The sequence below is a fragment of the Blastomyces dermatitidis genome (genome assembly GCF_000003525.1).
Source record: "Blastomyces dermatitidis ER-3 genomic scaffold supercont1.5, whole genome shotgun sequence".
In the NCBI taxonomy this organism is placed as follows: domain Eukaryota; kingdom Fungi; phylum Ascomycota; class Eurotiomycetes; order Onygenales; family Ajellomycetaceae; genus Blastomyces; species Blastomyces dermatitidis.
In genome coordinates this window covers 1,483,191-1,511,153 of record NW_025544778.1, presented here as the reverse complement: position 1 = coordinate 1,511,153, position 27,963 = coordinate 1,483,191, and the positions used below count along the sequence as shown (strand labels likewise).

At 47.2% G+C, this 27,963-nt stretch overlaps 8 protein-coding genes across 10 annotated transcripts; 5 read left to right on the top strand and 3 right to left on the bottom strand.

Annotated features, from left to right (window-relative positions):
• Positions 1-1,267: 1,267 nt before the first annotated feature.
• On the top strand, positions 1,268-8,355 carry BDCG_04964. Of its 2 annotated transcripts, none has more exons than XM_045420612.1 (3): positions 1,268-2,929; positions 3,279-3,976; positions 4,051-8,355. In XM_045420612.1, exons 1-3 carry the CDS (start codon positions 2,840-2,842, stop codon positions 4,973-4,975), a joined length of 1,713 nt encoding a protein of 570 aa, XP_045276687.1. In that variant the 5' UTR covers positions 1,268-2,839; the 3' UTR covers positions 4,976-8,355. The 2 variants fall into 2 exon arrangements, with proteins under 2 accessions (XP_045276687.1, XP_045281069.1); XM_045420613.1 differs by lacking the exon at positions 1,268-2,929 and adding an exon at positions 2,944-3,188 and having other exon boundaries at positions 4,051-5,811.
• Positions 5,404-8,144, bottom strand: BDCG_04963 (amidase). Its single transcript, XM_045420611.1, has 3 exons — positions 7,875-8,144; positions 7,175-7,749; positions 5,404-7,056 (listed from the first exon to the last, which is right to left on the bottom strand). Exons 1-3 carry the CDS (start codon positions 8,009-8,011, stop codon positions 5,870-5,872), a joined length of 1,899 nt encoding a protein of 632 aa, XP_045276686.1. The 5' UTR covers positions 8,012-8,144; the 3' UTR covers positions 5,404-5,869.
• Positions 8,215-11,728, bottom strand: BDCG_04962 (phosphatidylinositol glycan, class W). The gene is made up of 2 exons (XM_045420610.1): positions 10,003-11,728; positions 8,215-9,923 (listed from the first exon to the last, which is right to left on the bottom strand). The coding sequence occupies exons 1-2, from the start codon at positions 10,105-10,107 to the stop codon at positions 8,499-8,501; spliced, it is 1,530 nt and encodes a 509-aa protein (XP_045276685.1). The 5' UTR covers positions 10,108-11,728; the 3' UTR covers positions 8,215-8,498.
• Positions 10,827-11,389, top strand: BDCG_04961 (cupin domain-containing protein; the record flags this gene model as incomplete). The annotated part of the gene is made up of 2 exons (XM_045420609.1): positions 10,827-11,057; positions 11,099-11,389. 2 exons carry the CDS (start codon positions 10,827-10,829, stop codon positions 11,387-11,389), a joined length of 522 nt encoding a protein of 173 aa, XP_045276684.1.
• A 452-nt stretch (positions 11,729-12,180) lies between the features above and the next one.
• BDCG_04960 (acyl-CoA dehydrogenase) lies at positions 12,181-14,969 on the bottom strand. The gene is made up of 3 exons (XM_045420608.1): positions 13,864-14,969; positions 12,882-13,730; positions 12,181-12,775 (listed from the first exon to the last, which is right to left on the bottom strand). The coding sequence occupies exons 1-3, from the start codon at positions 13,962-13,964 to the stop codon at positions 12,409-12,411; spliced, it is 1,317 nt and encodes a 438-aa protein (XP_045276683.1). The 5' UTR covers positions 13,965-14,969; the 3' UTR covers positions 12,181-12,408.
• On the top strand, positions 14,280-17,978 carry BDCG_04958. Of its 2 annotated transcripts, none has more exons than XM_045420607.1 (3): positions 14,280-15,525; positions 15,601-16,294; positions 16,359-17,978. In XM_045420607.1, exons 2-3 carry the CDS (start codon positions 15,643-15,645, stop codon positions 17,291-17,293), a joined length of 1,587 nt encoding a protein of 528 aa, XP_045281068.1. In that variant the 5' UTR covers positions 14,280-15,525; positions 15,601-15,642; the 3' UTR covers positions 17,294-17,978. The 2 variants fall into 2 exon arrangements, with proteins under 2 accessions (XP_045281068.1, XP_045276682.1); XM_045420606.1 differs by having other exon boundaries at positions 14,280-15,529.
• Positions 17,979-17,983: 5 nt separating this feature from the next.
• Positions 17,984-25,777, top strand: BDCG_04957 (ankyrin repeat protein). Its single transcript, XM_045420605.1, has 8 exons — positions 17,984-19,443; positions 19,518-19,653; positions 19,725-20,303; positions 20,368-22,343; positions 22,472-23,000; positions 23,081-23,407; positions 23,475-23,751; positions 23,823-25,777. Exons 1-8 carry the CDS (start codon positions 18,965-18,967, stop codon positions 24,998-25,000), a joined length of 5,481 nt encoding a protein of 1,826 aa, XP_045276681.1. The 5' UTR covers positions 17,984-18,964; the 3' UTR covers positions 25,001-25,777.
• A 1,221-nt stretch (positions 25,778-26,998) lies between these two features.
• Positions 26,999-27,952, top strand: BDCG_17042 (uncharacterized protein; the record flags this gene model as incomplete). Its single annotated transcript, XM_045426208.1, has 1 exon — positions 26,999-27,952. A coding segment is annotated over exon 1 (303 nt), but the record flags the coding sequence as incomplete, so codon positions are not given.
• Between the last annotated feature and the right edge of the window lie 11 nt (positions 27,953-27,963).

Below are 27,963 nucleotides of genomic sequence, written 5' to 3'. Positions count from 1 at the left end.
CAGCTTTATTAAGCTGTTGAGTAGATTGAGAGGCCGGTCTGACTGTGTCAGAAGCTGTATTCAAATCAGCTTTGAATTAAGAGAGTGTTGCAGAGTGTTCTTCAATAAAGCTTTCAAAGGCTTCAGAAGAATGTTCACTGACAGAGTATAAGTATGAAGAATTATCATCATCAACTACAACTGATTCAGTGAAAAGAATGTAAGATTATGAATATATGTATAAGTGTGATTGTATTGAATTCATCATCTTAATATTTGTTTATTAAATTCTTGTCAATATCATTCTCTTTTTTTCTTACTTTTTTACAAATATAGTGTGTTTTCTGCAAGTCTCTTTTTTAAGTGAGCAGTAGTATTATTGATCATCAAGATCTCAAACACATTAATACTAATAGAATAAGATGATTTTAACTCCTGATAGATGTATTGAATGAAGCAGTAGTTCAATAATGATTATATTGACAAGAAATTCTGAATTGGCAGTGATTTTGTGCAAAATGAGTCTCATAACCTGTGAGAGATGTAAAGCTTGTGTGATTGAAAGGTTGCTAGCTTTGTGGGAAGTTATATGGTGGAAGGATTAGTAAGCCAGATCACGTGACCTGACATATTTACTATAACTCTCAAGCTTATTGATTCTGTCATTGTTCACTTTTCCACGAATTGTAATTAACTTGGCGCATCAATGAATCAAAGAGCAACGGAATGAATGTAATGTGGCACATGGAATATTTTTCGACTACATTTATCTAGAACAAAATAAAGAAAATGCTAGAATGGCTCTAAGATGGAACCAACCAGAATGTTACTACGTAGGCAGAACAAATTCCATCCTTCGAGAATACCGCCTAGCCAACAACCAGAAGCCCGCTAGAAGCTGAAAACCCGCAGAACAGAAGAGAAGATCCAACCAACCAACCTCATCACTCGCAGCAGGGTGCTGTACTCCGTATATAATGCGCTGTTCATGGCCTCCTCCCCCCCCAACAATCGCCACCTTGGGAGAGTTGCCACAGTGATCGTCCCGGGTTGGTTGGTTCAGATATTAAGATATAACCTAGCTAGCTCCGAGATTAATGAGAAATCAACCATCCCCACACTCTGGTTGCTCACCTTCTCCTCTGGCCTTTGGGATCGCCCACTTCCTCGCCTAGAATACCATGGCAATGGTCAAAGGAGTGCTAGAACCGACTTTTTACTGGCAAAGAAGGAGTTTAGCTCTTTGTAGTTGAGGTGTGTACGGAGTAGAGGGATATTCATGCGTCTTTTTGCCGACCGATTTATTTATTGGTCTTGGGCAAGAAGATCCGAGGATTGCGATTGGATTTCCCCCTGTCCGCCCCCCCCCCCCCCGTCGCGAATTCTTGCTGATTCTGCTAGTAGTAAGTTATGGGAGGTTTGGGAGTTTAAAGTGTTTCGATTTCTGTGTGGCGGCCCGCGGATTCCGATCGATTGTAGGTCCCAAGAGGAAGTAATCTGTATTTGATTGATTATTTAATGGTGTATTATAGGGTATTTAAATAGCTCTTGGTATAAATACCCCCATCTGTGTCAGTGTCAGTGTCGAGGAACAGGACTGTCTATACGGAGTACTATATATTGGTAGTTAGATATTTAGTTTAAATATCCTCGACTCGCCGCTATGGATATTTTAGTTGCTACAGACAACAGTTATTCATTTCGGCTGAAGTTGACTTGACGACCGCGACAACAACGGAACCTCCTGTAGACACATTAATAATTGCCGCTCCAATTCCTCCCTCTCCATGACAATTCTATTCTAAACAACCGCCTCTTCCAGCGAGCTGACCCCGACCCTCTCATCATATCATCTAGGGAAGAAGAATAACTACAGAACAAAATCCACTTCGCCTCCCCCCTCAAACGCTAAATCCCTAGACTAGACTCCTACTACGTACGTCACGCTGAGCCCAACCGAACCTCCCGTCGTCCTCACCTCTTCTACTTCGCAATCAGCCAAAAAAGAGTCACCGTCTTATCCTCGTTCCCCATGTTATCTAGCCCCTGAGCTCCTGTTGCGGACAACGGAAGGAAAGGGAAAAAATACTATCACCCGCTTACATACCACTATATATCCTCTCTCCTCCGCGCCCCGGAACAGACCCCCCTGCTCCGCTCAATCACACCCCCCTCGAGGAGCAACCAACTGCTGCAACTGTCTTTAAGAAACCTTAAAATAAATCCCGCATGCGGGGAAAATACTGCAACCGGAAAACGCGCGACAAAGCCAAGACGAGACGAGACGAGTTACCGGCTAACTTTCGATCTCGTTCTATTTTACTCTCCAAAGTTCCAATATAAACAAACTAACCATTGTTAATAACTAAAATAAAGAATCTCTCCAGAAGGGAGAAACAACAGCGCAGGAAAGAGCCCCCTAGCGCGTGACCCGCATACCTCGCAAGGCGGGTTGAGGACAGGAACAGGAAGGATATCGTGATATACAAACAATAAACACCCAAGGGGGGGGGGTTGCGAGTGAGGGATAGAAACGTCCTTGCAAGATTCCTCCTGCGCTGACAGGTGGGATATGATATTGGGCAAAACAGAGGAGGGTGGATTCGTTTTCTCGCCTCCAGGAGTTACTCATTGGGATATCAGGAGAGAGCCAAAAACGCTGGAACGGGCTTCCATTGCCCATTCGATTCCTTTTTTCTTTTTTAAAATCCCGCACTATGCGCAGTGGACGGTGACTGAATCGTCAGAAAGGAAAAGAGAAAGACGAGAAAAGGAAACCACGAGAAACAGAGGCTTGATGCTTATGTGATCTGTCCGAGCTCACGGCAAACACTCCCCAACCCGCACCCCGCCGCGCGCAATGCATCGTAATGGCGGTCAGGGGCAGAGAGCGAGACGGGGTCAGAGTTCGGAGGCACAGCGGAAGAGTTCGTTTCATGTTATTGTGCTGGTGAGTTAGCCTGGTTTTTTTTTTATTTATTTTGTTCTATTCTATTTACTTACTTTATTTTACTTTACTTTATTTTATTTTGTCTTTTGTCTTTTGTCTGGTCTGCGCGGAGACAATAATGCACTCTGGTGAATTTGTTTTGATATTTCTTCGTTGTAAGGAAAACCACCCTTTATCAATTCCAGTTTCAACTGTTGAACTTACTGCTGTTCGTTCACCCTCTCACACCTCCTATTCTGTTTTTCTCTTACCTGGCTGAGTATGTGGTTTATCTTCATTCCCCTTCAATTAGTTTTCTTTGGCCGATACATATTACATAGAACGACACTGATTGTATCCCGGCATGTAGGGTTCCTCAGGCGGGCCACGAGAAGACATTGTTTCAGCACTACTAGTTCGTTCGACAGCTACAAACTGGTCGGCAGGCTCTGTTATAGCCATAGATGCAGGAACGCTTTTAGGAGGAATCATTCGAGCTCTAGAGAATTCCAGCTCCGCCAAAGATGAGAAATCGACAGATGTTAAATTACGCATGACTGAGGGACCTTTTGCAGGGCTTGAACTTCCAAATACTACCACCGGAGCCAATGCAGCCTATATCTTCCGCGAAATCATTTCATCCGTATTTATCACGCATCCTCATCTGGACCATCTCGCCGGTCTAGCCATGAATACCCCATTGGTGGAAGCCCAGTCAAATCCCAAAATTGTCGCTGCCCTCCCGCCAACTATTGCTGCGATCAAGAATCACATTTTTAATGACATTACGTGGCCGAACCTGTCTGATGAAGATGGTGGGGCCGGTCTGATCACTTACCATCGGCTAGTTGATGGAGGGAATCCCAGACTGGGTCGTGCGGAGGGTCGTGGCTATATTAGGGCATGCGAGGGGATACTTGCTAAATGTTTAAGTGTTAGCCATGGACGTTGTGCGCAGCGGTATCATCCAGAAACGGGCCAATATCATCGAGCTGAAAGTACAGTATTCACTACGGAGTCTGGATGCCTTCCTTCGAGGAGAGTCTCGATAGACACGCAGGATCTGGCGTAAGTTTTCCAGTCTCATTCGGGCCGGAGTAAAGGACATGACAACATGCTAAAATAAAATCATCTCTTTCTAGTCGATCATACACTCCCAATCATCAAGCGCCGTGTGCGGTTAGCTCTAGCGGTAAAGCCAGCTCTCTGGCAAGCGTAGAAAGCTCAGCCTTCTTCCTCCGCGACGACTATTCGGGAGCAGAAATCATCGTCTTCGGCGACATTGAACCGGACAGCATATCCCTCGATCCCCGAAATGAGAAAGTATGGGAAATCGCCGCCCCCAAGGTCGCCAACGGCTCCCTCCGCGCCATCTTCATCGAATGCTCCTACATGGACTGCGTCGAAGACAGTTCTCTATACGGTCATCTATGCCCACGCCATCTCATCGCTGAACTCCAAGTCCTCGCTGCCAAAGTATCGAGAGCCACAGACCCCGAATTCAGCGACACGGCTTCACGAAAGCGCAAGCACGCTACCGCCTCCGACCCGATATTGAATGAACCTACCAGCCCTAAAAGCACCCCGCCCCGATCACAAAGTCGACGGACAAGCTCCTCATCCCGCTCTAGGTGGCGAACCACTCGCTTTTCCGGCTCCCGTCATCATGCACCCGCTGAAGCAGTGAAACCAGACGATGCACAGCCTACCACACCACCCGGATCCGGCACCCCGATGGGCGACGACGACGACGATGATGACCACGATGACCATGCTTACGACGAGAATGGCTATGATGCTAATGATGAAGTTGGCGTAGAGAAGAGCAGAGATACGCCAGAGATAAGCTCACACCACAAACCTGCGAAGCGCACGAGATCCGCCATGGACAGAGGTCGGAAACCGCTAGCCGGGCTGCGGGTTTATATCATCCATGTTAAGGATTCGCTTACTGATGGTCTATCGCCGCGGGAGGTGATACTGGATGAGCTGCGGGCGCATAATGAGGATGCCGCGTTGGGTTGTGAGTTTTATGCGCCGTTGTCTGGGGAGGAGGTTTTTATTTGATTTTCTTTTGGGGGTCATTTTAGGTTGTTTGAATTTTTTGGTGACTGTTTTGGGGGTTCTTTTCAGGGGTTCGTTTTTTTCCGTCCCTTTTATGTCCTTTGTTTGAAAAAGAGACAAAGACCTGCGCTCGGTTTATAAAATTTGAGAGAGAATTGGATGGACTATTTGGGTTACGTTTTGATTCTACATGCAAACAATCCTTTTGTTGTCAGTTGACTTGGATATATCCCCAGCAGCGCATGGGTCGTTCTTTTTCTTTTTCTTTTTCTTTTTTTTCTTTTTTTTCTTTTTTTTTTTTCGTTATGCCTTTTCTTCCCTCTAGTTTCAGGGGAACAGGAAACTCTCGGATTTTGATGTTCCTTTATGATGTTGGCTAATGTGTCTCCGATTTTAACGCCCAGGATATGAAATGGATATTTTTCTTGTTTGTTTCTATTTTCTTAGAGAGGGCAAAGTTTGACCCTGTGGGCTAACCACCGATATGGACTCTGTGTATTTGATGATCACAGGCTTTCTTGCCCGGGGGCTCCTTTTTATACTTGCTTTCTCCATTATTCTTTTTGATAACGTCGGCCCATTGGTGCGAATCGGGATAGCACTTTTTGGCAGTTAGTTGTTCCCTTTTTGGGACATTTCCCGCCCTATCTGTATTTTTAGAGTGCCTGCATACTCATCCCCCAAATTTCATCTCATGGGAACTAAGCAAAATGGGAAAGGAAAGCAATTGCTATTAACATACTATTTAACTTTGGGTTTATTACTGTACATTTAAAACTGGGCGACGACCATATCTATACAATCCCCCTTGAATAACATACACACACACACACACACACACACACACCCCGTCAGCCAAACTCCACGTAGCAACACGAAGGATAGCTAAGACCATAGCTAATTAAGAGCAGGCGAAGCGGCCTCCTGTCCCCCAGAGCCACGAGCGACCTCAATGACATCAACCCACTTCCCACCTTTCTCAACATCCGGAACCTTTACAACACCCTTGCTTCCAGCCGCCGTCTCAGCAGCAGCAGCAGCAGCAGCAGCAGCAGCGTCGCCACCACCCTCAGCACTCAACACAGACATTCCCTCCCCATCCCTCGCCCACTCAATCAGCATCTCCTCACTCCCCCACTCGCCCATCCCCATAAGACCCACAGGAACACCGGGTCCCTCAACCAGGCCCATGGGCCTCGAAAGAGCCGGACAGCCCGTAAAGTTCGCGAGGAACACATACTCCATCGCGCGCAGGCTGGAGTTCTCATCGCTAACGCCCGACACGAGGTCCGCGTCGCCCTTGGATATTTTCCAGCCGGGCATCGGGGTCGTGGGCGTCGCGATGATCAGGCCCGGGTGTTTCTGGTACAGATGCGCGAGGTGGGACATGAGGAGGTTGCGCATGCGTTGGGCGGCGAGGAAGTCGCGGGCGGCCGCCTGGTTGCTGCCGATGGAGACGAGGACTTTGTTCTGGGGGGTTAGTTGGCGGATTTGCTCGGGGGTGATTGTTGAGGAGATCTCGGCGAGGATGGTGAGGGCGTGGGCTTTTTGGCCTTCGGGGAGGAAGGGGATGGAGATGTCGAGGACAGTGTAGTTTTGGTGGTCGCGGTAGTAGTCGATGGCGTTGTTGAAGAGGCTGAGGACGGCTGGGTCGGCGCGGTTGACCCAGTCGCGGAAAATGCCGATTACCTTGGGCCGGGAGGCTAGGGTGTCGCTGGATGGGATGGTGGAGAGGGGATCTGGGAAGGAGGAAGATGGCATTGATTCCGGATCGGGGCTAGCCATGATTCGGTACGATAATGCTAAGTCGTCGAGGCTGGAGGTCATCGTTCCGAAAACGCCGGTGGTCGTGGCTATTCCACACGTCGGGTGTCCAGAGACTCGGCCATGGGAGGTTTTAATGCCATAGATGCCGCAGAAGCCAGCCGGGACACGGACTGAGCCACCACCGTCGGCTCCCAGGGCAATGGGTACCAGGCCAGCGCCAACAACATATCCAGAGCCTCCTGAAGAGCCGCCGGTATAGTAGTCTTTGTTGTGGGGATTTCTCGGGGTCCCTGTAAAGGGATTGTTGTTCGTGGTGCCTAGAAAAGAATTAATCAGTCAGTTTCGGGATTGGCAGGAAAGCGGTCAAACGGCGATATCACAGATAAATCTAGCAAAATTAAGAATTGGAAATATAAGGGGAAATGTATATCTTACCAAGACCCAATTCATGCATGCTAGTCTTCCCGACAACAATTGCCCCGGCCTCCTCCCACTTCTTAACACACCACGCCGTCCGGTTCGTCTTCCCCGTGAAATCTAACCGACTCCCTAACGTCCGCTTGTAGCCCTCGAGGTCTACTTCATCCTTAACTGCGACAGGCACCCCATCCAAGGGACCTAACGGCTTCCCAGTCTTGTACCGCTCCGTCGAGGCTGCAGCCGCAGCACGGATGATATCAATCTTAGACTCAAGGAAGGCAAGAGAATGCTCGCCGGGCGGGTTCACATCACGGCGAATGAGAGGAAAAAGCGCTTCCACGACCGCCGTGGGTGTCAGGTCGCCGGACAGATACAGCGCATGGTAGTCGGCTGAGGTGTAGTAGCCCTGGCCATCTCGCTTCTGGGTTGGCAGGGGAAGGCTCGATTGATGGGCTGTAGAAGAATCCGCGATAGGGGTGACGGTAGGGTCATATCGGGGTGGGTAGTCTTTCAGGGCGGGGAGTTCGCGCACGATGTTGAAACCTGCATTGCGCCAGAGATAAGCTTGGAGGGCATTTGAGGAGCAGACCCTATCCAAGGAAAAATGAACTTTAGAATTAGCTTTATTTTTTTTTTTTTATTTTTTTTTTTTTTTAAGAACACGAGAGGAAAAGGGGAGATAGGCATAATTATTAGAGAGTCGGGAATTACTAACAATGAGGCGCCTAGCTCCAGCAAGCGGCCCCGGAGTATGGGGTTCGACGCCGGGGGATACTTCAAGGGGACGTCGGGCCCTTCGCGGGGAATGGGGTAATCGTGGAATCGATGGGATGTTTCCGATGTTCCAGCCATGTTTGTAGAGCTATTTAGTAACTAACTATGTTTCTCTGCCTAGTGAGTGGGTGAGGAGGGACTAGTAGTACTGTACGGAGTATACGGAGTAACTACTGGAAAATGTGTCTCCCGTCGGCCGTTGCTCTTATATAACTACGCAATAATAGATGTTGTTCTGTGGTTGGTTCTGCCGAGGTTCCCCTGAAGCGGGCCAGACCAGGCTAGTTGAAAGACGCTGATTGGTTGATAATAACCTCAAGGGATGCGCCGCCGCCACCTAGTATGATGGCATAAAATGCGATGAGGCAACTGACGTTCACTACTTTTTGTTTATGGAGTGGGGAAATAAATATAGGGGTATTGCTCGTAAATAGTGGTTTGTAGAGTAGACGTTAGAGATAATTGACGGCTTGAACGATAGTTAACAAACCAAATAATTATGATAACCTATATCGCGTATTATACAATTGAAATAAACCGACTATCCCAAAATTATTACTCTGCTTCATAATTTCAACTTCAAATTCCATTTGTCCATGGCCAGCGCCGCGCCCGTTAAGACAATAGCATATCCAACCAATACAGCCATTGCAGTACTCTTGTCCGCATCCAAAGTATTCATCCCCATATTAACCGCGCCAGTAAGGAGATTTGCAATCAAGAAAATCGCTAAACCATTGCCGTTGAACGCACGCATGATCCTGCTTGTCGCAAACCGACTTCGCTCCTCCTCGCTCGCCTTGTCAGTCGCCTTGTACACTGACGGGAAGAATAACGTCTCAACAAGGCAGAAAAGGAAGAGCTGCGAGTTGTTGAATGCCGCTACCCAAAAGACATATGGTAAATTTGCCAGCCGACGCGAAACGGGTATGCCTCCGCCATACCCAAACATGTGGAGGGAATTGAAGGAGAATAATGCAGTCCAGATAATGGACCAGATTGCCTGGCGGATAAGTAGGGACTTTCGTGCTTGGTAAGGCGTCTTGGAGGGGGAGGAGGAGGTTTCTCGGGGCATCACTCTTAAACCCGTAGCGCGTCCGGCGAGGAAGATTGCTAGGTAACCCAAAAGTGAAAATACCCCCTCGCGGTTCTTCGAAAGAAGAGACGGACCTCGAGGCGATACTAGAATGTACTTTTTTAGATCCGTCGACTCGAGCGTAACTTGATATGCAATGGCAACCAGTATAGATAGCGCCTCGTAGGACGGAATAATTGCCGTTAACGAATGGAAAATCTCCACGAAGGGACCCAAGAACGCCAGCGTGAAGAAAAAATTCCAATGAACGCCATATTCCGTCACATGTTCTGCATAATCTAGCCCCTTTACGCTGTAGAGTCGGATCATGCCAAGGACAAAGAGCGGGATAGTGTGGCGGGCCGAACCGAGGAGCCTTTTGGGCAGTGATCCACTACTGCACGAGGATGCACTCTGGCTCTTGAGGATGGACCGAGTCGATACCACACCCCCGGAGAAGACAAACGATCCAACACCCAGGTCCATAAGCGAGGTGCCCCAGTTTTCTACTTTGGCAAATCGCCGGGGGAAGATGCCGAAGTCGACAGCAAGGATGGCCATGCATGTTGCTATCATCATGGCGCCGCGGTATGTGGTGAGGAACGGGCGGATTGGAACGAGATCTAGTGTATTTGAAGCCGTTTTCGGATCTTTCCCAGCATTTTCTGAAGGCTTTAAGGATGTAGGTGGGGGTTTGGCTTTTTGCGCCGGTTGGCTTCGTTTTGGGCCCAAGAGTAATAAAATCGCGGGTGAGATGAGGAGGACGTTGAGGATGAGGGGATTGGACGAATAAAGAGTTGAGGCAAAGAGGATTGCCGCGACATTGAGGAGGAAGTCCACGATTAATGATGCGGGTAAATAGGGGGTGAAGAAAGATTTGCGGGATTGGAGAGAGGACCAGAGGAGCACTGCGGCCTAGGTAAGAACGGTTGAATGTTAGCTCTTCAATTTTGGATAGTCAAGAGCAAAATCTCATTCACAATCTCTAGCTTACCGGTGCAACGAGCGTTACGGCATTAATATCTAATATACTGCCGCCGGATAGGTTAGACACGAAGGCCTCCTTTCGGTCCTTGTAGGACTGTGGTGCCTGCGGCATTGTTGTCCCCTCGTTGGAAATGTGAATCACCTTGTCGGTGTCATGTGTAATCAAAATTGAAATGGCATTGTATAGCTTGTGGCACACAGCTCACAGTTATATAGAGCGCTTGCGGTAGAAGGACATGTATGCTGTTGTCAGAAAATGCCACGTTATCGTTGTTGATATCTATAAAAGGACACGATGTTGAAAACGCGCGGATAACTTTTTTTTGGCGCTGACATCAATGCCAAGACATCGCGGCTAAACATCTAATAACAAGGGGGTTTTCAAGAATAACTTTACATTAGGTTACTTTTTGCAAATTTCTTGCCTGTGCTCTAGATTGGGATATATATATAACCCGACCGCGGTGCAAGGACAGCTTCAGCAAAATTTGTACTATACATACATACAAATCCCCATCTCAGAAGATATATGGCGATGTAGACGGCCGGCGAGTTCCTGAAGCTGTCCAAACTGGCCGCGAATGCCAGTTCGCTTCGTCGCTCTGTGGGCAGTGATTTGCTAGTCGAGGGATGATCTCAATAATCCTTGACAATAATGAGTCTGAGGGGGAGAGGGGTAGCGCGCCTGCATTCAGATATCTACCCGATATCCCCAACTCTTATAAGGAGCTACCTCGAACCCTTTATACCCTTCTTTCCACTACCAGATGAACAAAAAGGAAACGTCCAGTTAAAAGCGAGAAAAGGTGTGAAGAAAATAAACCCAGCGAAATGCCTGAACAATCTCCTCAACGTTTCATAACCACACATGATGCCTCAGGTGCCTCAGTCTTCGATGCTTCCATCCCCACCACTGTCCCGGATGCGGAATACCCAGGCGGTCTGAGCATTTTCAAGCCCAATATGCAACCGAAGGCTTTCCCACATCCCTCTGCGCAAACACCGATCTCCAAATCTACAGCAACCGCCTCGCCAACCCAGGAGGGATCGTTATTAACAACGGTACGGTCATGCGAACCATAGTTACCAAACCGGGCGCGCAGTCTCACATGCATCGTACATTGAACGTTGATACCGGAATGGTAATTGAGGGGAGCCTTGAACTATTGCTAGACTCGGGCGAGTCCAGGGTCTTGAGAAAGGGGGATGTCTTCGTGCAGAGGGCGACGATGCATAGGTTGAAGAACATGAGCTCGACGGAACCCGTTACCATGGTGGTTTTTATCCAGCCATGCGCCCTGTTGGAAGCAAAGGATCTCACGGCTGCATCGTCGATGTCGTCAATGGCTTCTGCAGCAGCCGCTGACAAGGCTGGGGCTCCGAAGAAAGTTTGAAGTTGTGATAAAGGTGGGAAATGCTCTGTTGATCTGGTGGTTTGGTTGATTTGGGCCTTTTCTTTGAGACAGAAAGGGTAAGGCCTGAAGCTGTTCGCCCATGACACCTTTAACCTTCACTGGAGACTTCTATGGTTGAGCTGTTCTTGGTGCGCGCGCGTGTTTATCACAAGGACGGTTGCTTTGTGAAAATAAATATAATTGAGGTAAGTTCGTTTGGTTTTATATATTGCTATTTTCTACCTTCTCTCTCTTTCTAACGTCATTAGGATCTCCTATAAAAATTTGAAAGGAGTGATCCATGGATGCGGCTATCAATATAAAGTTTCCCCCGGCCCCTTTTCCCCGATCCACTATTCCTTCGTATCCCTATGACCAGATGAGCTAATGCATCACGCACCAGAATGCGGGTCAACGAAACACCCGTTAGGAGTCCATAATGTGTTCCTGGACCCCAATAGAGCCGATAAACTTTTAAAAGTAATATAATGTGATGAGCATCGCGATCGAAGCAGAAGAAAACTCGCCGGGTTTAGGATGCCCCGCGGAAAGAGCAGCAGGATGATGGGAGAGGGACTCCAAATCATATTTCATTCACGCTGTGTCCCTGGAGATGTAAAAATATACGTGGAAAAGGAGAGAAATAAATTATAAGTCACCGAAAAGGGGTTGGGTGGTTGCTACCGTTTTTGATAACAGTCCTACCGGGCACTTGTTGCATATAGATTGATATAGATACCTGTTTACGCATATATTCGCTGATAGCCTGGAAATAATTTGGCAAGGGAAGCTTTTTGTTTTGATCCCATCGGCCCGGAGATGAAAATTTAAAATGTTTTGTTTTCTTGTCTCTTCTACCACAGACGTATTTACACACATATAATCTGTATATATATTTACAAACATGAAACCTCCATCCAAATGGCGCCCTATTGCGTTCTTCAATTTTTTAATTTTTAATTTTTAATTTTTGTTTTCCCTTTGTCTCTTGTCTTTTTTTTTTCTCATGCGTTAATTATTTATTGCGTATACTGCTTCTGCAGCATCTTCGCAATTGTCTGAAGCTGGATATTGCTCGTTCCCTCGTAGATAGCTCCAATCTTGGAATCTCTGAACATCTTCTCAGCAATGCCTTCACGGACAAAGCCCATGCCGCCCATCCACTCGACCGCGGAGCCCGCGACGCGCCCAGCAACCTGCGACGCGTAGAGTTTGGCCATAGCGGCGTCTTGCACGAAGTCTTGGCCGGCTTCCTTCTTGCGAGCGGCGTTGTAGACGAGAGCACGGGCAGCGGCAATCTCAGTATACGCCTGTGCGACTTGGTGTTGCATGCCTTGGAATTCACCGATCAGCTGGCCGAATTGGCGGCGGTCGTTCCAGATATACCTATTTTTTCATAGTCAGTTATTTGGTTCATTTAATTACCCTCCCAGGAGATTGATAGGTGGCTAAGACTCTGAAACAGAAAATAAAGAAAGACGTGAAAACGTACTTGGCAGCGTTCTCCCAGGCGCCGAGGGCGAGACCAGTCATTTGAGCTGCGATACCAATTCGCCCCTCGTTCAGAAGGTTAATGGCATATTTGTAGCCCTGGCCTTCCTCACCCAGGAGATTCTCCTTGGGGATCTCCACATCATCAAAGTTGAGGACACAGGTGCTGCTGGCGCGGATGCCGAGCTTCTTCTCCTTCTTCGCGATGCTGAATCCTGGCGTGCCCTTCTCCACAATAAACGCAGTGATTCCTTTGTATCCCTTGCTAAGGTCAATATTGGCGAACACAATGAAGAATCCAGCCTCCATGGAGTTGGTGATCCACATTTTTGAGCCATTGATCTTATATCCAGACTCGGTTTTTACGGCCTTGGTTTGCAGGGCGAAAGCATCGGATCCAGAGACGGGCTCGGACAAGCAAAATGATCCAACGGTATTCGTGGCAAGCTTTGGTAGCCACTTTCTCTTCCCCTCTGCATCGGCAAATTTGAGAACGGCGGTGTTCACGAGTGTGTTATGGACGTCACACATAACACTGACACTGGGGTCGACACGGGCCAGTTCCTCAATTCCAACAATGGCGGCCGTGAAGTTCATGCCGGCTCCGCCATATTCTTCCGGGATTTCCACACCCATCAATCCCTGTTCAAAGAGCTGCTCGACAATGGCGGGGTCCATGGTTTCGGCTTCGTCCATTTCGCGGACCTTGGGTCCAATCTGTTCTTGGGAGAACTTGGCTACGGATTCAGCCATCATGGCCTCGGTCTCGGATAAGTGAGTGATAGGAGTAGGGGTGAGAGAAGTAAGGTCGACATCGCGGCGGCGGGGAGTTGCAGAGAACGAGCGGGTGCTGCAAGATATTTCCAAAAGATATTAGGGTCCATTGGGCTGGATATACATATGATTTCTACCAGAGGATAAATGAAAAAGATTGAATTCTCCATCTTCTCCTTTTGGATTTGAGGGACAAGTAGGTATCATACCATTGAAAAGTCCTTGAGGGCACAGTCTTTCGCGCTGTGGGAAGAAGCGAAGCGATAGGCCTTTTAGCGAGCGGCCGCAGAGCTCGGGCAACTGACGCCATAGTAACGGTAATATCGACAGGGCACCCTCGTTTAGCAAATGTGAACAGCAGAGAAAGGCAATGAGAAGCAGCTCGTGGTAGGAAATCCAGTCCGGTATAGAAATTTACAAGAGAAGAAGTGTTGAACGTTGACGTTGAATATTAATTCGATGGTTGGCCCCGACACAATTCGGCGTCCAGCTCAGGGCACGTGGAGCAGCGGCTAAACCTCGGCTATTTGCGGTGGGAGATGTCACATGATCTTGATATCCCCAGGCTGCGCCTTTCATATACTATACATCCGCTGTATATTTATATAGAAATCTTGTCAACGCTGAATGATAGACCGCTATCATAGAAGACAGAGCAGTAAAAAGAAGAAGCAAGAGAGAAAGATCAGTTAGATCTGCCGATCTGACCCAAATCCAAGCAAGGTGCTTATATAACAGGTTATGGGGTAACTTAACTATGGGCCTTTGTCAAATCAAAGTGCTAGAGTCCTATCTCTAGACTGCTCATGGCTATCACAATACTGGACATCGATGATTTCCGACGATCGATATCATACCCAGGCAGACAGTGGTAAATCCCCACAAATTCCCAAAGAATGAAGACTTTCCCCGCCATGTTCAGGGGATATTCATATTCTTACTGAGGCTCACCCGACAAAATCCTGTGACATCTAACTCTGCTGGACAGGATGAAATAATGCAACGACATCTGGCACAGGATACATGTTTCACCTTTTGTCTATCCTAGAACTAGGATTTTTATTATCATGGGGGTGCATGGCCTTCAGGATATGATGGAATATCTGGTGGGCGTTGATAGAACTGCGCCTCCCAGGACAACGTCTGATCCATCCCATCAAAGTAACACGGGAGCTGGGCTATGATATTGCGGCAGGGCAAACAGTAAAATTCCCGAATGAACTTTAACAGTTCTCAAGGCTTGATACAAACCTCTGGCCAGGCCACCAGCCACAACCTGTGGCGTTCCAACCTTGCTGGAAGACTTGGGTCGCTGGTGATAGGCGCTGGTGACATCATCCCTAGTCCCTGTCTAGGCTTGTCCGTCCTGTAGCAGGATTCACAATTCTTCGCCAATGATGCCGTGCCAAGCTGTGTTGTCGCCGTGACGGACGCAGGCAGGGCCAAATATAAAACCTGCAGCGCCAATTCTAAAAATTCCTGAGTTGTGCTACTACTACACCTGCCAAGACACGCGGTGACGGCGCGGATGTGGCTGAAGCAGCGAAACCCCTCCCCTCTATATTATTATTATTAAATAAATCCTCTCCCCGCCGCCGAACAAACGACAACCCATCCAACGCTTTTTCCAGGAGATATCCAGCAACCAGGGGAGAAATACCAGGCTTTCTTTCATTGTTGCAATTTGAAAGCGAACCCCTCCTTGTTTCCTTGTGCCGCCTGGTTTCACATACGCCGCGTATACTACTACTCCGTTCTTGCCTTGGCCTCACATTTCTTTTGGTCACCCTCCCCCTCCACCTACCGTGCCACATTTCCAACCCCCTGGCATCATCCCTGCTGACATTTATATACTTAGTCTCCTATCTTCAGTCAGTACGCACCGCGGTCATATAACCATGAATCTCCCCCCAAATTATTCTCTTTTCTAACCTCGTTTTTAATAGATTCAGTCTCTGCAGCGCGTCGCTTGCATACCTTTTGAGAAAATGCCTCGGGGTCCTTACGATCCTCGTTTGTTCTTCAGCATTGACAATATCCAGGCGTTCCACATTCAAGATGGAAATGAGTCGGAGCTCACCCCGTCAGGTCCCCAGACCCTCTCGCTCCTGATGGTCCCGACTTCCTACCCGCCTACGGATCCTGAGCTAGCCTCTCAGCCACCGGAAGAGGACTTTTACCTCCACCTTCACCTCCCACCAGAGTTGGATCTGCCGCTGCCCGCAACGACCCAGATATACCACCAGCCGCCAAACAGTTACCTCATCCCCCGTTGGGACCTAGGCCCAAATGCAGGAGCATTCACGCGGATCCAATTCCCGCAAATTGGTAGTGGCCCAGGCCAGGTGTCCCAGGAAGACGTGGATACCTTCGAAACCATCCTCGCCCAATGTACTGCGTTTCTCGAGCGATCTCCGCCCCCCAAATTTGCCCCATACAACCCTGCCACCTATGCCCCTGGGGAAGGATATGTCGGGACGGGGAACGAAAAGCCGCCTTCAAAGCAGCCTTCGAAGCCGCCTCCGAAGCACCAACCTGGTCAGATCGTCCTCATCGACGAGGAGAACGGGAGCGTCGTTGGTGAGTTGACAGAAGGTTTCAATGTTGTGGAGGATGCGGATGTGAAACACGGTTCGAAGAGTATGTCCCAATATAATAATTATCTACCTATCTCCGCAAGTAGATTTCTAACTCTAACTGATAGATCCGGTCGAAATACAACTCCCCACCGAAGGACAAGGAAACAATATATCGGTCCATAACGTTTCTGACGAGTATCTTCAAACCGCGAGGCACCCCGCCTATGCGAAGTCGACCATTGTTCAAACATCTGCCACAGCCTCCCGGCTCCTGGTTGCGGGTTCCGCATATATTGCTAAGTCTCTACAGTCCGGCGCAAACACCTTCACCCAGAAAACAAAGCCAAATGCGAAGCCCCTGACGTTTACGCCAACGACGCAAGCACGTATGAGGAGGATCAATACATTCTCAGGAAATGCGGCCGGGTTATCATCTAAAACTGTCAGTAAAGTTACCAGGATTGCTCAAAACTTCGGCGCCTCGGTTGCAGGCAAGAAAAGTTCGGATTCAACGCCCAGGGGCTTTGACGAGAACGGCCAACCGATATACCACCACTCCAAGCCCGGAATTTTGAACAAATCCCTAATAGCCTTCTCGACGATCGCAGATGGTATTGACCAAAGTGCCAAACATATTCTCCAATCAGGACCGCTCGCAGCGACTACAATAGTTGGCCACCGCTACGGCCCAGAGGCTGGGAAATTTACAGCGGAGCTGGCTGGCGGTGTTAAGAATGTTGGTCTAGTGTACATCGATGCAGCGGGAGTATCGCGGAAAGCAGTTCTTAAATCTGTCGCAAAGGGAATGGTTGTGGGACGCATGAAGGATGGGCAGCAGATTGTTGTTGGCGGCGGGGACTCTGGACCATTCAGTTCCGGCACCCCTGGGCAGGGTCCCCCTCCGTTCACGAGGTCGAGTTCCAGCCCGGGTTTTTCTGGCCTCACTCCTGGCAACCGTTATCATCCTCGGGGTCCATCCCCGTCGCCTACTCCGCCGCCTGCCTATGGTTCGCAGACTGGGCGATCCCTGGGTGGGAGTACGCTTCGAAATGGCAAGTAGCTAAGCTGGAGTAGTTTTTGCAACAGAAAATGTGTTGGGAGAATAAGGGGCCAACAATCTTTTTTCCTCCTTTTCTTTCGTATTTCGTATTTCGTATTTCTTTTTTCTTTTTCTTTTTTTCCTTCGCTCACTAGATGATTGATAACGGACGCGTTTATGGATTTATTTTGGTTTTTACTCGGGTTTATGACTTTGCGACATTGGCTGCAGGTAACTACCCCATATGGTCTCATTTTGTGCAAAGGCAATGTCTGGGAAATTTTCTATCGGTAACCTTTCTTATAATGTCCCTCGTACATACACTTTCTTTCAATGTTCTTCAGTGTTTATGGCTTCCCTTTCTTTCTCTGACTCGTCATTTCTCCCGTTTTGCCTCCCTTTCTTCTCCCTCTGTAAGTCGACGTGCCACTTCTCTCGGTGGTTTCCCCTTGACTAGTCTATGATTTATGCCTTGCTGCACTGTCTGCTGGGTTCCTAGACCGCTCCCACGGTTCGTGGGTTAATTTATGAAGCAACGATAATTTTATTTCCATTGAATTTTGCGTCGACGGGCGGTGGCGAACGTAACTGAATTAGCATCATGAATAACTGTGACTGGACTTGCCGGTGTCATTTTCATGCATCCTCTCCATAGGTATACAATAGAGCACTTAATCGTAGATATATATATGCACACATAGCTGTCATATTTGGTAACTCAAATTGGTTCCAGAATCGGTCAAATCGCGGTCAGGTTAAGCTTAACTCCAACTTGAGCCGCAACCAACCGTTTGACAACTTTCTTTCGACATCAGTCTATCAATGTCAACGAGAAAGAAAGAGAGAAAGGAAAGAAGAGAGGGGGGGAGGAATAAAAAATAAAAATAAAAATAGAATAAAATAAAAAAGGTAAGAAAAGAAGAAGTGGAATTTGTGCGCTGTCTCAGACTGCAGACTGCTTGTATAGCAGGTTTGGGTCCCAATTTTCCAGTGTCAACAAAAAAAACCTTTCAATCCAAAAAGGAAGCTTCATTCGTTTCGTGGAACAGAAGTTGAATGTGGATATGCTGCCTAATAATTTAATCTGCAAACGCAATGAACATTACCATGGTTGTGGTGTTGTTTTTTTTTAAACCAACCCAAACTCACCACCAGGTCGGTCCTAATCCTCCTCCATGCGTTCTCCCCGCGGGGCAGCTCGCTTGTTGGATCTCGTCAACCAGTTTAAACTAGCACCAGGCAACCACCGCCTAAGCGTTAATCGTGCAGATGCGATTGGAGGCAGAGAGGGACAAGCTCCAGCGAGAATCGGAAGAATCATATTGAACTTCCCTCTCTACCTCAAAATGCCTGATATTTCTGCCAATTTTGAGAGCAGCTGTGCATCCCGAAGCAAGTGAATTAACCTAAAATGGCACTGCTGCCTGCCATCGCCTGATTGACCTTTGTCCTCCCTGATATTTCGAACGGGAAGTAAACTCAATTCAAAAGGAGCTTCAGGTCCGTGATTTTATCAACTTCTTTTCTGTTTTCCACCAGCAACAAGAAACAACCCATTGATTCTTCACAGGAAATTATTGTTCTACATTGTCTTTGCTTGAAATTTTCGGAATCCAATTCATCTATCCATCTTGTAACTTTTCCTATTACTATTCGCTCTTTTCCCCTTGAACCCAAGCTCTTCTCTCAACCATGGAGCTTCCATCCATCCCTGTTCTCCTGAACGACTTCGTTCCCTATCTGGATAAACACAACCGTCACGAGATCCTCACTGGCGAGGCGATGGCCCCCTTCAAATCTTACGAATCTAAGCTCCGTGAAATATTCGCTCAGGAGCCTAACCATATAGCAATTGCGAACCCTCAAGTCAATGTTGTGCCGCTCTACATTCAGTCCAATGTGGATGTCAAGGTGAAGGCGCGGGACCTTGCCGAAGAAAGTCCCGCGGATGCTGAAAAATATATCCTTCCCCTAACGGCCGAAGTGCGGAAAAAAGATTCCACCCCTGCCGTAGTTCCCGCTTTCGATCAGTTTCTCGAGAACTTCAGGATCTTTTCAGAATCGTCTCTGGTGGATATGGACTGGAGCAATGTTGTCGTTGCCGGAAGTGCGGTGACTACGTGCCTGTTACCTGTTCCTGACAAGTTCCGCATGTCACGCAAGGCGCAGAGGCAAGTTGCTACAATATTCTATCTGCATGGTACTTGTTACTTGTGTTCGATCCATTGTTCTAACTACTTTACAGAGAATATTATCACGAGAAGATCGCCCCCTCCTCAGACGTCGACCTGTTTCTTTACGGTCTTGACGAAGAGCAGGCGATTGAGAAGATCAAACAGATTGAGAAATGCATCCGCAACAGTATTTTGGAGGAAGTCAGCGTATGTCTATCCCATTAGATCTCTACAGCCTTGGATAAATTGGCTGAGAAAGTAACAACGGCCGAAAACAGGTTATCCGAACCAGAAATGCCCTTACTATTGTTTCGAAATATCCTACTCGCCACATTCAGATAGTGCTCAGGCTCTATAAAAGCGTCTCGGAAATCTTGACTGGCTTTGATGTCGATTGTGCTTGTACTGCATTCGATGGCCGTCAAGTTTGGGCTAGCCCCCGGGCAATTGCCGCTTTTGCTACTCAGACTAATTCCATCGATCTTACCCGCCGTTCGCCTTCGTATGAAAACCGCCTCGCCAAATATGCCCATCGTGGATTCGAAGTGTATTGGCCTGCTTTAGACCGTTCAAGGTTGGATCCCACGATATTCGAAAGAAGCTTTAACCACGTCGTTGGCCTTGCACGGCTCATGGTTATGGAGAAGCTCCCTACTCAAAGCAGCAGAGAAGATTACATTGAGCAGCGCCGTGAGGAACGGGGCAGAGCTCAGAATCATCACAGGGTTTATTATCGCAACAGGGCGAATCTGAAAGAAGTACAACCCGAAGATGTTGCCGAATGGGTGGAACAGGAAGATGTTTCTAACTATCATACGTTCACTATCCCGTATGGACCAAAGTACACGGCCAAGAAGGTAACTTTTTGACTCAGGATTGCGCTTTTATGTACAGGTGGCTGAATGCTAAATTTATCAACAGATCGAGAAACTAGTTTATAAAAAGGATCTGCTTTTGAACGCGGAATGGAACAAGCCAAAAGACCGAAAGGTGAATTTGCACAGACATCCTGCATTTTTCGGCAGCGTGCAGCATGTCATCGAAGATTGTTGCGGCTACTGCCCAGTTCCTGTTTCGGACGAGGAAAAGGCCGTTGCGGAGGAAGAGGGCAAGAAATATTTGTCAGGCAAAATCCAGTTTATGAAAAACGATCCGGGAAGACAAACCATCGGGAGCTTCAATCCTATTACTGATTCAGACTGGACTGAATTCGCATACATTGGTGACACTGAGAGCCTCTGCCGAGCTATTGTTGAGGGGGACCTTGCTCACGTAGAAAAGTGCTGTGCTCAGGAGGACTTCAACGTTGATAGGCGAGATTATACAGGACGAATGCCCCTTCATTTGGCGATCATGTGCGGAACACCTCGAATCGTACGATGCCTCATCAACCGTGGGGCGCGCCTTGTCAGTCGCGTTGCTGGCGGTTTTACCGCTCTTCACCTTGCTGCGGCTCGTGGAGATGTGGAAATCCTTCGGGCGATTCTGAGGAAGAGCGAAGCAAACCAGGTTGAATATCTGGAGAATTCTGGTACAAAATGGAGAAATGAGAACCACTCCGTTACTTCAAGTGAGGATGACGACCATAAAGAAGAAGATGATGACATTTCAGTGGTGAGAAGTGGCACAGAGTCTCCGTATGCTGTGTCGCAGGGGTCAATGATCATGATCACGGATCCATCAAATGCCCCTCCGGAAGAACATAATGAGGATGAAAACGAGCCTAACTTCTTCGATGATATTGGAGTTCTTTCCTGGGATATTCCGTTGGCCCCACTTCATGTGGCTATTTTATACGGCAATGTGGACATTATCACCAGCCTTACCACAGAGTTCGGCGCAAATGCGAGCCAACCTTTCGTCCGAAAGGACTACGGCAATTCTGATGTAACCTTTTCCATGATCCTTGCCATGCACCACCCGTTCGAACAATCCGCAAATCTGTTACGAGCCCTCCTCGAAACCGGCGCCTCTTCGACGCAAGCCAACAAGGACCATTTAACCGCGTTCCACTCTCTTGTACTGACCGGCCAGCCTCAGCATATAGATATTATATTCGACATCGACGGGCCGGCTGCCCAGCTTGCGATTGACCATCCGTGGATAAACACATATTGGCGCCCTCACTGTACCGTGCCTTTGAATACAGCAATTACATACAAGGGAGCCGGGATGATTGAGAAGCTATTGAAGAAAGGGGCAAGCATATCAGTGCCTAATGAGTATCAGCAGCGCATCTGGGCGCGCCGAAAATACGAGGACAAGAAGATCGAGCATTCTCTGCGTCACCCGATTATTCAAGCCGCTGAGTTTTCGAGCCCTGCCGTTGTCAGGCAACTTTTGGATGCTGGAGCTGATGCTAATGCAATGACCCTGGAGTCTCAGCGATTAGTTGGTAATGACCCATACAATGCAAATTATGGCAGGACAGTTCTGGACATCATTTGCGAGCGCCGAACGTGCCTGGGATCACTTTGTAAGCCTCCAGAAACGCCAATCACCATTTCCGAGTTCGAACCCGACGCTTTTTATTTAAACGGCCTGGTGGAAGGGACCTTCGAACATTCCTTTGCTCAGAACGAGCTTTCAATAGCAAAATTGACTTCAGAGGTCATTCAAGATAAATTGAATTCTACAGCGATTATCGAGTACAAAAAACAACTTGGTTTGAAGGTCGACTGGATTAAACGCGAAATCAAGGAGCTGGAGGAACTCGAGCAAGCCCTGAAAGATAAGGGTGGTAAATCGTTTGCGGAATTGCACCCAAACCACTCGCCATCCATACCTAAAATTCAAGAATTACCTAAGGCAACAGCGGTTTCGAAGAAATTTCAAGTCCTCTATACATTCACTGATATAGATGTAGGGGACTTGAAAGCGAAGAAGTATATTCCGCTGTATGTTCTTCCCTTTTCGCATCACGTTTTCCCCTCCACTCCCTACCTACCTGCTTCATTTACTTCCCATTCCTTTTTTCTTTTTTTCCTATATTATTTGCTTTCAACTACTAACTAGTTTTATTTAGGTTCCAAGCCGCCTGGGATGGTGATATCCAGAAGGTTAGACAGCTAACAACGGAGCAAACCACTACCAAGAAGTTGCGTTCTTCTCTCCGACTAACAGCTACACTGAAAGCACAAACCATGGACATATTCACCATTGCTGTAGCTCGTGGTCACTTTGAACTGGCTAAGTTCATACTGCAAGATGTTGACGCCCACCAATGCAAGCCGGATACCAAAATACCGACCCGTAAGGTCTACGAGGTTGTTATTGACAACGATAGTGACAATGATAGTTACAACTCTGACTCTGAGCCTGAAGACTGGGATAATGAAGGCGTAAGAGTCCATTTTGATATTGTTGAGGACCAGCAAACCATTGATGATGTCCGGGAGGCCGACGTCGGGAAATATAGTACCTCGGCGCTGTGCCTCCTCAACACGAGCCGAGATATGTCTATGTTCTTGGGCGATGAAAACGTGAATGTCATGAAGCGTGAGTATGGGAGCGTGGCCGATGTTTACATATCAAATTGGCGCCGGAATCAATCCGTAAGTAGATCCTTTTCAGCCTAGTTCTTGCCACTCCATATCGATATGTTATACTAATGTATCCCTCTACTGCGCTATAGGCCGCCCCGGTTGATATGGACCAGCTCAAAACAGATCACCGCATAGATTTGATGGATTTTGCCATTGGGCGAAACGATATGGCAATAGTCAAATTTTTGGTTGAGCAGAAAACGCACTACATGACCAACACCCCAGGAGAAGTCAACGGTATAGCTTCTCCTGAAGCCGCGCACAAATTTATCACTGTGTTGCCTGAGATACTGAACACGTGCATGAAGTATGGTCGCACTGAAATGTTGGGCTATCTTATGTCTAAGACTGGGCTTGGATTTCCGTTCCAGGCTCTGATGAAAGAGGCCGGCATCAAGGCCGAAATTGAACCCAAGGTATGTACATGTAGCTGAGAATAAGTATTAGCTAGAATATTTGAAGTTTTGCTAACAGCTAATCAAGTACTATCGAGGTTTATCTGTATATGGCAAGAAGCGGACCGATTGGGCGTCTGAGAACGGTTATCGTTCCCGTGACAAATTTTCTAATTCACACTCGTTACTCTTGCTCGCCATTAATGAGGGTAATCTTGATTCTGTCAAGTGGTTCCTTACCGACGAGCCCGAGAAGATATACAGGGAATTCCTCCACACCTATAAGGATGATCCACGTCTAGCTCCCCTCTTCAAAATAGAGGGAGGTATTGATGATATGCTGGCATCTTGGCTGGGTGCTCGACGTAAGTTGTGCTGTTCTAGTTGGCTTCGTCTTAAATGTGCACCACCAGTCTTGAACTAACGTTGGTTGTAGGAAATTTGGCTCTTCACTGCGCCATACTTGCCTCGCCATCTGAGGAATTCGGCACTTCTGTGGTTCAGTTTATCCTCGAAACATTCCCGGATTCGTTGCACACCAAAAATGACTCAGGTTTCACCCCTCTCCACTTAGCATTTGGTGGCCGGAGGATTATGGCTGCCAGGGTGCTTGTTGAAGCCGGGGCAGATCAAACTGCTCGAGATAACGATGGCCATAACATGCTTCATCACATCTTCGCATCCAATATTTCCACTGTCAGGGACTCCCCCAAACTTCTAAAGACATTGAGCGAGATCCTGGATCCCGAAATTATTCCAATCCTCGCGCAAAAGAGATCCCGTTTACAGACTGGAAGTGGCACCCGGGCCAGACTTGGTAGGCAGACACCATTATCACAATGGCTTTCACGCAGTGAAGGGACGGAAGTTTCCACTCTTAAAGCCATTCTGGACATCACAGGCGGAAAAGAGCTCTACGTCCTTAATGAGCAAGGGAACTACCCCATCCATGACGTTACTAAGGAGGGGAAGATTGAATTTGTCCAAGCGTTATTAGAGAGGGATCCTTGCATGGCCGTCTTGGAAAATGCTACAGGAACGACCCCATTAGAGGTCGCGGAGAACAAACTCATCTCTTACCTGATCCCCGCCTATTCTAATATAGAAAAGAAAATAAGCAGCTGCGCCGATATTCAGTTTGATTCTAACAGAATTGTCTCCGAGCTTTACCGTGATCTCTTCAACAGATGGCAGAGATATCCTTACGAGTTCGGCCCTTCTGAGATCTACCGTTCCAAGGGAGACAAACCAATCATCTCCATGGAGGACTGCACGGAAGGCAAAATCGTTCAATTGCTGCGGAACGCTGCCGCGAAACAGGGCAAGAAGAGGATCCTCGTCAGCCTGCAGGATGCGAACGAACTTGTGAGGCGTCTATCAGCTATTCACCAAACTACGGCTGCGGCTGCGGCTGCACAGCGCAGGAATCGAGATGGCGATTTCGATGATTATTCCCACGAACCCGATGGGGATGAGCATCGACAGAGCGACACTAATAAACAAGATGAAGTGAACCTGTGGCTACACAAGCTTTCGGGTGAGAATTTTGAGGTGGCAAAGATTCTGGAGGAAGAAAAAGCGGAATTGGAAGAAGTAAACAAAGAGAAGAAGTGAGGGGGGGGGGGAAGTGCACCTCAAGGAATGATGTGCATGAAGCTGACGAACCGATGGAAGATCCTACACAAAGATGGGGAAATGAAGAAGCTTGATAGGATGAGGTCGAAATAAGGGGCAAATGACGGTGCTCATATCCAACCAAGTTCACTAATTTTATTTTAGAATCTCCAATGTTTGAAATCTCTCTATACTATTTTGTACCTTTGCTACCTACCCCTTTATTGAGCCCTCCTCCGCTAGCACATTTCACAAGGTCCATGTACCCATCGGTACGGTACAGCCGATGAAAAAGGGAGGTCAAGTCGTCCAGCCCACATTATTTAATTGTACCGTGCCTCCGTCACCACAACTGGGTGGAATCAGCTGGATGGATGTCCGCCGCAAATATATATATATATATATTAATATTTTGAGCCCCCGTCCAGTAATACCCGAGTTAACGTCAAATATGGGCGGGCATACATAAATAGGGAGCGGGCGCGGCGGGTGCAAAGAGATCGTCACAAATTCCCCGAGCACCAACCATTAGGCCCTTCCCTAGTTATGTTTCTTTGATTGAGACGGCCGCTATGAAATTTCCATGATATTGGTAGTATATTATTAAACTCTCTCTTGACTATATTGATTTGGTTACTGCGGTCCTTCAAGCATCCGCTTTATACAAGAGGGAGGGGAGGGGGGGGAAGTGCTTGTGAAAAGTGATGTATGCAGGGATTCCCCTACAACGTGTATTTAAACTCTCAGGTATTATATTACAATTAATCATTTCTTCTCTCAAAACATATTAACTTGTGAAACTGCGCAAAATAAATAATAATACAAAATAGTAATGATCAGGAAGTGAGTGAGCAGAGTGAATAACTTCCCAGCTTTGAGCGCAAGTCTGTATTGTACTGTATTTCTAGAAAATAAATTACATCTGTAAATCCCAATCCATAGTTACTAATTATTATGCGCGTCACACTCATCAATAATAATAGTACGGAGGGTCACTAACTACTTTACCGGGGTACGTACACCTGCGTCTGCTCCGTATGAATGTGTGAAACTAATTTTCTTCAGGAGAAGACTTAGCAGGGTTGCATACATACCCTTCCCATTCTCATTCCATCCCATTCCTTGCAAGCGGAAAAAAAAGAGAGTTCAGGCACTACTACTGTGCACTGGTTTTCTCCTGAAGCGACCAAGGATGAAACATAATAAGTTTACCCAGGCAGGCTTGTGACAAGAACTATATAGTACAACTGATGCAGAGAAGAAACGATGTGGATATACATACATAGTAGAATAATATATAGATTTCAATATCAAAACCATCATCTATCGTAAAAATCACATACTCTGATGATCAAAGACATGAAGAAGGCACTTGATAAAAACAAAACACACGTGCACAAACAACTGTTGTATTGAAAAGCAGCAATATTTGCTCTGAATTGTTGCTACATTATTTAAATAATAATAATGATGATGATGATGGTTAATTATCCATGTGGAGTGGACATGATTATTATTATTATTATTACACACACACACACACATATGCCAAAAGATCCCTGTATTCATATTTCATCAAAGTTTCATTTCCTCGCTTGATTGATTTCATGATTCCTTTGCAGCGCTTGCCTTGCCGTCCATCACAACCTAAACGAATCGGGACTACGCAGCGTACTATTTAAAATATCAAACGGCGGATCAATCTTGCTTGGCTAATTTCCTGGTTTCAAGAGGATGCGCTTGGCTCCTCTTTTGAGAGTTATAAATAACTATGGCAATGATATCAATTTGTGTACGGAGTAGTTACGGAGGATAAGGCGAGCCGAAAACTGTTGCCAGCAGACAGTTTTAATTGAAAAGGATAAAAAACTTCATCTCTTTTTCAATAAAGATTGGAAAATGATAGAAATAAAACACTTATTTTAGAGGGTGTCATCTTCCGTAGGTAGCGTCGAGTTTGATGTTTAATTTTTCGCCACATTGCCACGCTGTCAATTCTTGACTCAGTCATGGAGTTGCTTTGATGAGGCTTCAGCCCTGTAACGAAACGTCTGGCACCTAACTTATCGCAGGGCCGGGTCGGTTGGGATAAACGGTTTTCTCTTTTTCTTTTCTTTTTTTTCATGTTTCCTATCTACCAGCTTTGCTATTAGATTCCCTCTGGAAGAGGTTCAAAGATGTTTAAAAAGAAAGAAAAAATCAAGGCCCCTTTGTTTTAAGGTACCCGCAGCAAGCAGATAAACAAGATTTTTGTCTTTCTCTACAAACCATGTTTCCCATCCAGAGGGGCCCTTGTGCTGCGCGGTATTCCCAGGGTTTATTTTGATTTTCCCTTTTCGCGAGTTTTCCCCTAGTTCCAGGAATTTGGTAGGGATAAATAATAGAAATTGTGGTTAAGGGGACTTTCCGCTGAGCTTAGCAGTGAGCTACTACTACACTATGGACGCGTTGATTATCATTCTTTGCATCTGTAGTAGTTATGTATGTATGTATGGCACGGTGCTGCTGGAGATGATGTGATGCTTGGACTGGTTTGATGTTGATATTCCATCCGTCTATTTTGTTCATTATTTCATTCATTAGAAGGCATCGGGGATTTCCTAGGCATTGTTAGTTAACCATGGCAGGGATGGGGATAGTGATTTGTGTATGGGTGATATTTGGGGGGGAGACTTGAGCCGCCGTCCTCTCAGACTCTGCCAGGTCATAATTAGTTACCCGATCCAGCCATCCCCTTCGACCTTCAATCCTCGCAACTCGCATCACTCAAGTCAGTCAGCAGCCAGTCACTCATCTCCTCTCCTACATTCGCTCTCTTGGTGTGCGCACACTCTCTTGTATTATTATTCTGCTCTTGTAGTTGGTGCTGTTGTTGTTGTTGTTGTTGCTGCTGCTGTTGTGGTGGTGTCGCTGTCTAGTAGTAGTAGTAGTAGTAGTAGTAGTAGTAGTGGTGGTGGTGGTCG